The sequence below is a fragment of the Galeopterus variegatus genome, unplaced genomic scaffold (genome assembly GCF_000696425.1).
Source record: "Galeopterus variegatus unplaced genomic scaffold, G_variegatus-3.0.2 Scaffold1282, whole genome shotgun sequence".
In the NCBI taxonomy this organism is placed as follows: domain Eukaryota; kingdom Metazoa; phylum Chordata; class Mammalia; order Dermoptera; family Cynocephalidae; genus Galeopterus; species Galeopterus variegatus.
Genome location: NW_007727393.1, coordinates 383,528 through 391,067, shown reverse-complemented (window position 1 = coordinate 391,067; position 7,540 = coordinate 383,528). Strand labels below are relative to the sequence as shown.

The following is a 7,540-nucleotide window of genomic DNA, read 5'->3' as shown; positions in this document are numbered from 1 at the left end:
AAATTGCTCCTTCAGTGTGACTCTCTGGTGTGAGCTCCCAGAGGTAGGGCAGTGTCCTGGCCAGCTCTGTGTACTCCATGACTGTCATCAAAGGGCAGCACGGCCCTTGGCCTATGTGGTGGGACAGCATCAAGGAGTTGAGTGTCGCCAGCTCAGCCTTGGGCCCATTCACTTCTCCCCTCTGGGCCAGGAAACAATAAACTGCCCAAAGACTCTTGCCTCCTCGATGGACCCATCCCCAGGGTGGAGGTGACAGGCTCTTGGCACTGCTCTGGTTGCCACTACCCAGCAGCTGGGAGTGTTAAGAGGATGTTGAGAAGCTGGGCAAGAACAGCTTTGCACAGCTCCTTTGTAGATGAAGATTACACGTGGAGGAAGAGCTGAATTCACCTCAGGCTCTGGTTAGGTTCCAAACCAGATGCAGCCTTTACAGCTAAATGCCTACGCAGAACAGTGTGTGAAAAACAGTCAAGAGCACCCCACACTAGTACCCCACTCCACTTGCACTGCCTAACTGTGGCAGTGCCCCAGGCAGCAGCTGGAGTACGTAGGTCATACCTCTTGCAGGGGAAACAGCGACAGGAATGCGGGTATTGCCCATGGTCTCCTGGCAAGTCAAGGGCAACCAAGAGTCCACAGACCACAGCACAGTCCTCGGCCTGGGGTGGAAGGTGGGGGAGCATCGAGGCCAGATGGTTAAGACCAGAGTCCACTCCCAAAAAGTGGTGGGCAGCAACAGAAGGACAGCAGAGATGGTTAGTAACCATATATGGCTGTTTATTTTATACAGGGTTTTGTACAAAATATTTACACATATTCTTTACAGAATAAGTAAACCACCTGAAGATAAATAGAAAATGCTTTCTTCTCAACAGCAGGGGACAATCCTGGTGTCAGCAAAAGCTATAAAAAACTTTCTCCTTAGGCCACAATACAAGCAAATAACACTTGCTTCTTGGGATCCAAAGACCTGTGGCCTTGGGACTCTGGTCACACACGCCTCCTTTCCTCTTCCCATCCTTTCTTTCGGTGTTTACAAACAGGCTCGAGTGCTTGTCTCAGAAAGGGCAGATGCTGCTGCCCATTTGTAAAGATGACAAGAGGACAAACTTGTGGTGGGAGAAGACTGGGAATATCTGCCACATCATCACCTCTGGATCCTGTAAGAACTTCCTTTGTCTTGAATCCACCACTTTATAAATTAATCCGTCTACATCACACTCATCCCAGGTGGGGGTCCTGCTGTGGAGAATGACCCATCACTTTGAGTTTGTTCTGTTTTTAAAGTGCTTAGTGTAACTCAGCGTAGACACCTCTCCGAACTGCTCTGAGCTCGCGGCTGCCTGGCCCGCTGCACGCCTTCCACTCTGCACACAGTGGGCATGCAGGATGATGTGGACATCTGGATATGGTGGGGTAGAGTGCTTCTGGCATGTTCACTTTAAGAAAACACCTGCCGAGAGAGAACAGTACCAAGCAAAGACCAGGCCAATAAAAGTATATGGCTGCTTCATACTATATACTCCAATTCTTTAAAGCAGCAAAAGGCACTTTTTTTTTTTCAAGCCAGAGTTACCTGGCTTTGCTTACAGGAAAGCTGTCCCAGAAGGACTGAGGCCTGGAGAATCCTCAGAGAAGCTCGGGGCAGGGGGGATGGCTGTTCCAGGATCCTGCCAAGGTCTTCAGACTACAGTTTGTGCCTTCTGGGTGCCAGCAAGTTTCCAGTGACATTTCCAACCAGGCAGGAGAGGCCAGCAATTGAGATAAATCAGACACAAAAAACGATGCCACAGCAGTGAGTGGGTATCTATTTGGAAGTAGAAGGGTGATTTGAGGAAAACAGGAAGGAAGGAAAGCCTGTTAGGATGTGGGCACTTTGGAAATGTAGGGTTGTTTACAAGTAGCAACTCTGGCTAAAGTGAAATGTCAAACAATTTAGTAGAAAGTAAACTTCAGGATCTTAGAAGCTCATCTTTTTGATGAGAACTACTTTTTCCACAGAGGAACTATTATTTTTAAAGTGAGGGTAATTTACACATTGGGTGTATATAATTCTAAAAATAGTAATAAAAGTGTCTGTTATAAGTAATGTCGTGTGGCTTGTAGAAGAGAATGGGGAGGGAAAAAAGGCAGGCAAAACCAGTCTAGGTCTAGGCCCTAAAAATTAACATTCCTTCCCACTTGACTGGAAATGCACATGTAATTTCTAGCTGAAAACAGGTAGATTTAACTAGTAAACTAGTCCATGTCAGTCTCTCTGATTTCTGACCAGCTCATGGAGCTGCTCTTAAGAGGGGCCAATCTTGTTCCCAGGCTAGAGTCCTTTGCCCTCTCACTTTCATTTCAAGGCCTAACTTCTTAAGCTGCAGCCCCTTCCTTTTCCGTCCATCTGAAGCAGACAGGACATAAGGAGCTGCGAAGATAACATTCCATGTCTCTTACTTTCTACTGGGCAGCCAGAAGGTTCCCCAGTAACCAGGGTAGTCCAGGCCCAGCAGGCTCCAAAGCAGCTGGGAGATAAAGCTGGAGCATTTCCTTCAATGCAAGGGGAGATGGCAGAGAGCCCACTCAGAAGTCCAGTGCGCAGAGGAAAAGAGTTCTATCCCCAGGTCCCCAAGTGCCCTCAGTGTCAGGCAGGCCCTGTTTTTGGCCTCTGAAGCAAAGGCAAACACGGACAGGCAGGGAAGGGTGGCAGGAATAGAAAACCCTTGACAGAAACCCTTTTAATAAAGGAAATTCCACCCCTCCCAATCCTTCCATGGAAGGGTGAGACCTTAACGTAGTGTAAGAGGAAGTGTCTTCCCTGGCTCTCAGGGAAATAGCTGCAGCTGAAACTTAGGGGCCCACTCCAGGGCACTTTTCACCACAGCCAATGCAGCTGCTCCAAGTGCCACTGTCAGCCCCATCACTGCCAGTTTTACAAAGCGGTTGGTCCTTGGTTTGGTCAGGACATCTTTCGTTCGATCCTCAGACCGCAGAAGTCCCTGAAACCGCTGCCGCAGCACCATGTCAGGCCTCTGCTGGGCTGATGCCAGTTCAAAGTCTTTGAAGGTAGAGGCTGCTGTTCTGTAGGGGGAAGAAGACAGAAAGACGGAAATGGTATGAAAGGAGAAGAAAAGGAAAGAGAAACTATACTAAATAGGCCAGGAGCACAGCCATCCACTGCTCAGAAAGCTCTTCTGGATACAGACCCATGAAGGCCAAAGTGGGCATTCTGCTGCCAGAGGCTTAGATCTCTGGAAACTTGCCCCCAGCCCCGTCTCCCCATACACGTCTTCCCTCATTTCTCCTTTACAACTGCCCAGTGCAGCAAGAGCCTCAGCCTCACTCACCTCTCAGCTTGCTGCTGGGCGGCTGCCTCCCGAGCAAGTTCGGATGGGGGAAACTGAACAAAGAGGTCTCCTGCTCTACTGATCAGCGTCTCATAGGGCAGGTCCTGAGGGATCTGGGACAACAGGTGATGGACTGAGGCCATGTCACAGTCACATTCTAGGACTTCCTGCTCTCGATACAACACGATCTGCAGGGAGGCAGTAAGGCCTTGCATCAGAGACCAGACGCACAAGGCCTGGGCCACTTGCATTTCATTCTCTTTAGAGATGAATTTAACTTGGTAACAGCGCACAGCCTGAATGTTCAGCAAACTCTCGTATACATCTAGAAAGTAATAGTGTACATACTCTCAGTGCTGTTCCTAGTGGGCTGGCCCTTCCCACTGCAGGCAAACTTCCACACCATGATGTGAAAGGCTGACCAATTACAATCTAAGACCTTCCAGGCACAGTGATCTGCTCAAGTGTCCCTCAAAGTCTTGAAAGTAATGAAGGAGATTCTTTTAGCAGGAACAAAAGGGGAGGGATTGCTGGGAGGTTCTTGGAGCTCCAGCACATTAGATATGGTTCAGAACAGTAGGGAGAATGGTTTTGTCCCCTCTGAACATCTTTCTTCTGACTGCTAGCCCAGAAATCCACAGCTGCTGATGGCACCAGTGAACAGTCAATAATTCCCCTGAGTCCCCACCTCCACTCCACCATTCAGACCCCACTCTCTACCACCAGCCACGTCACTTTTCTTTTTTTTTTTTTGGCAGCTGGCCAGTGCAGGGATCCAAACCCTTGACCTTGGTGTTATAACATCATGCTCTAACCAACTGAGCTAGCCAGGCAGCCAACCTCACTTTTCTATCATAACACCAGATCTCTTCTTTTCTTAAACCTGGAGTTGGCAATTTGTAATACTGTTTCCCTAATTGTGTTCATCAGCTGAACACAGTTCCAGGAGATGTCAATAGAAACACTGACAATTCACAATGCACATTATCAGCATTTTAAAGAATCAGAAGAGTCACGTAGTAAAGAAATCTGTTTAACTTTGTTTAACCAGCAATTCCCAACTTTTTTTTTTTTTTTCCATGACAACCCCATTAACGTTAAACAGAATGGAGTCCAGGGATACCAGCCTGGGAAACACTGTCTTTTGCATCTTTCCATAATCACCAGGTTTCCCTTTAGGGAAAATGATCAAGCTGGGACGAGTGATGGTGAACCCAGTTGCTGGCTCATGGTCTGTACCTACCACAGCTGCAAAGTAAATGGGCATCAGAGGGTGGCAGGCCAGGAAGAAGTCATATAACCGCACGACGTGCCTGAAGTCAGACAGGACATGCCCAAACCAGGTGATGAGCCAGCTGAGGGCAAAGATGGTCCCCACCTCAGCACTAGAAGCAAAGGAAATCCAGATGTTAGGTTCCCTGCTGGGTCATCCCTTCCCTCTCTCTGGGCCTTTTTCCTCCTCAGTGCTGGTGAAAAGGAAGCATTTGGAAATATGCTTTCTGGAAAATTTGGCCACATAGGAATTCAACACCTTCCCCTCACAAAATACAAAATCTTTAAAATGTACCATGACACTAATACCACAACAGGGTCTTGGCTGCATTATCTCACTCAATGCTCTCCTACTGGCCAACAAATGTCAACTACAGAAACAAAAAGCAGTTGTTTCCAGAGAACTATCCCATGATTCTCCTTCTGAGAAAGTCTTACTCTTTTGGGGGGCACAGGGGACATAATCTCAGGCTTAAAAACACAACTGTTAATTGTTCAGCTAACATGAGACCACTGAAACATCTTAAAATAAAACTGTTATTTATTTTATTTTTTGTTTTTTTTGTTTTTTTTTTTCCTTTTTGTCTTTTTTCGTGACCGGCAATGGATCGCAACCCTCAGTGTTGCGCCCGTACCGGACCGGGACCGGCCACGGGATCGCAACCCTCGGTGTTGCTCCCTCCCCTCGCTCAGCCAGTGCGCGGCCGGTCTGTATGTGGGATCCGAACCCTCGGCGGGAGCGCCACCGCGCTTCCCAAGCGGCGCACTATAGCAGTACGCCACCGGGCCGGCCCATTATTTTTTGTTTTTAAGTGAGGCACTGGCCAAGGACACATCTCCAACTAAACAGAGGAAGAAAAAAAAAAAAACATCATACGAGATTTGTAAAGAAATATTTCTTCTCTTTGGTACTTGGGAAACAACCCACAGATGGCCTTGTCCTCTCCTCTGGATCCCACAGAACTTTTTACTTCTCTTTCAATGATAACCTCAAAGTCTACTGTGGCATACTTACCTTGTCCACATCTCCCCACTAGATGTAAACTCCTCAAGGCATGCGCTGTGTCATCCTTCTATCCCCCAAAATGCAAAGAACTCAAAATGTGCTCTAAAACTGTGTACAGAATTGAATTATCTAATTGCTGGTGATTGGAAAGGACAACTCAGAAGAACTTTCACTAATTAATATAAGATGAAGATGAAACTGAACTAGACTATGACGAAGAAATAAAAGCTAAGAGAGAGTTTAAGATATGTGTGTGTGTGTGTGTGTGTGTGTGTGTGTGTGTGTGTGTGTGTGTGTGTACACATAAATGTAGACACATATATACCTCTGCATGAAGTCATGGAGTTCTGGATTCACCTGGTCAATGATGGGCATCAGATAGTTTAATATATGCTTGGTGTTGTCCATGGTTGGGTCCATGAAATCCCTAGAGGAAGACAATTCAATGAGCTTGGTCAGACCAAACACGCAGATTAGGGTGGCAAGTGGAGTTGGCTCAAACCATTGAAAAAACTGACTAGAAAATGGGCAAAGGAGCTATCCCCAGGGGAGCTTGAGAAGTGATACCCATCCTCTAAAGTCCCTTTGCTCTGGTACCTGAGGTGGTGCGTAGACAATTTTTCTACCAGGGATGTTGCTAGCCTCTCGCCTACCACCAGCAGAAAAGTGACCACGATGTCATGGTAGCCCTGGTAGTAGTGCAGCTGAGGGTTGCGCTCCAAGATGAGGAGGATGATGTCGATCAGTTCTTCCTGGAGCCCTTCTCTCTGTTCATCCGGCATGCCTGTGGAGAGGAGGTGGGGATGTGTATTTGACCACAGCAAGCAGCCTAGAGTAACAAGGAAGTTAGGAAGAAGGCCAGCAATGGATTTTCAGTGTTCCATAAAAGATGAATTACAAACAATTTGGCAACATATATCAAGACCCACACATTGCCGATACCAGCTGACCTATAGGAAAGAGCCACAAACTAGCAACGTTCCGTGGGAGACCTGAAGACACCATCCTAACCCAGTCCTCACAGTTAATACCTGGTAATGGGACTACTGGACAGCACGTGCCTCCTGATATCACATGCTGATTAGCTTAACATCATGTCTGCAGAATTCCTATCAACAGTGCATAAGCCTGAATCTCATCATGAGGAAATATCAGACAAACCCAAAGTAAGGGAAATTCAACAAAATAACTGGCCTGTCATAAGATACAAAGAATTGTTCCAGATTAAAGGAGCCTAAAGAGATATGATGATTGAATGGAAAATGCATCAGTTTGTACTTCCTTTTCCCATAAGGGACATGACTAGGATAAATGGTGAAACCTGAATAAAATCTGTGGATAATAGTATTTTTCAATGTTGTTACTGATTTGGTAAGTGTACTGTAATTATGTAAGAGCCTTATTTTTAGGAAATACATCCTGAAATATTTAGGGGTAAAAAGGTACCATGTTTGCAATTTATTCTTAAATAGTTCAGAAAAACTTTGTGTGTATGTACATGAAGGAGGGAAGAGAGAAATCAGTTAATAAAGCAAACACAGTAAAATGTTATCACATGAGGAGATCTGGGTAAAAGGGATCAGGGAATTCTTTGTCTTACTTTTGCAATTTTTTGGTAAGTGCGAAATTATATAAAAATAAAACTTTCAAAAAGCTCCATGTTCCCTTCCAAAACATACCAAATATGGGCCGGCCCGGTGGCGCACTGGATGGTGCGCCGCTTGGGAAGCGCGGTGGCGCTCCCGTCCGAGGGTTCGGATCCCATATGCAGACCGGTTCCCGCTCACTGGCTGAGCGAGGCGCGGGAGCAACACCGAGGCTTGCGATCCCGTTGCCGGTCCCCGGTCCGGTACGGGGGCAACACTGAGGGTTGCGATCCGTTGCCGGACACGGAAAAAAAGACAAAAAAAAAAAAAAAAAAAAAAAAAAA

At 46.7% G+C, this 7,540-nt stretch overlaps 1 protein-coding gene across 3 annotated transcripts in view; it reads right to left on the bottom strand.

Annotated features, from left to right (window-relative positions):
* Positions 1-774: 774 nt before the first annotated feature.
* Positions 775-7,540, bottom strand: part of TBC1D20 (TBC1 domain family, member 20) — a 20,445-nt gene continuing 13,679 nt past the window's right edge. For 2 of the 3 annotated variants that reach the window (XM_008576061.1, XM_008576063.1), the window contains 5 exons: positions 6,208-6,394; positions 5,936-6,037; positions 4,576-4,717; positions 3,333-3,520; positions 775-3,066 (listed from right to left, as the gene is read on the bottom strand). In XM_008576061.1, coding sequence (XP_008574283.1) covers positions 2,811-3,066; positions 3,333-3,520; positions 4,576-4,717; positions 5,936-6,037; positions 6,208-6,394 — 875 coding nt within the window. In that variant the 3' untranslated portion in view covers positions 775-2,810. The remainder of the gene's footprint in view (positions 3,067-3,332; positions 3,521-4,575; positions 4,718-5,935; positions 6,038-6,207; positions 6,395-7,540) is intronic. The other variant, XR_550718.1, reaches the window with a different exon arrangement.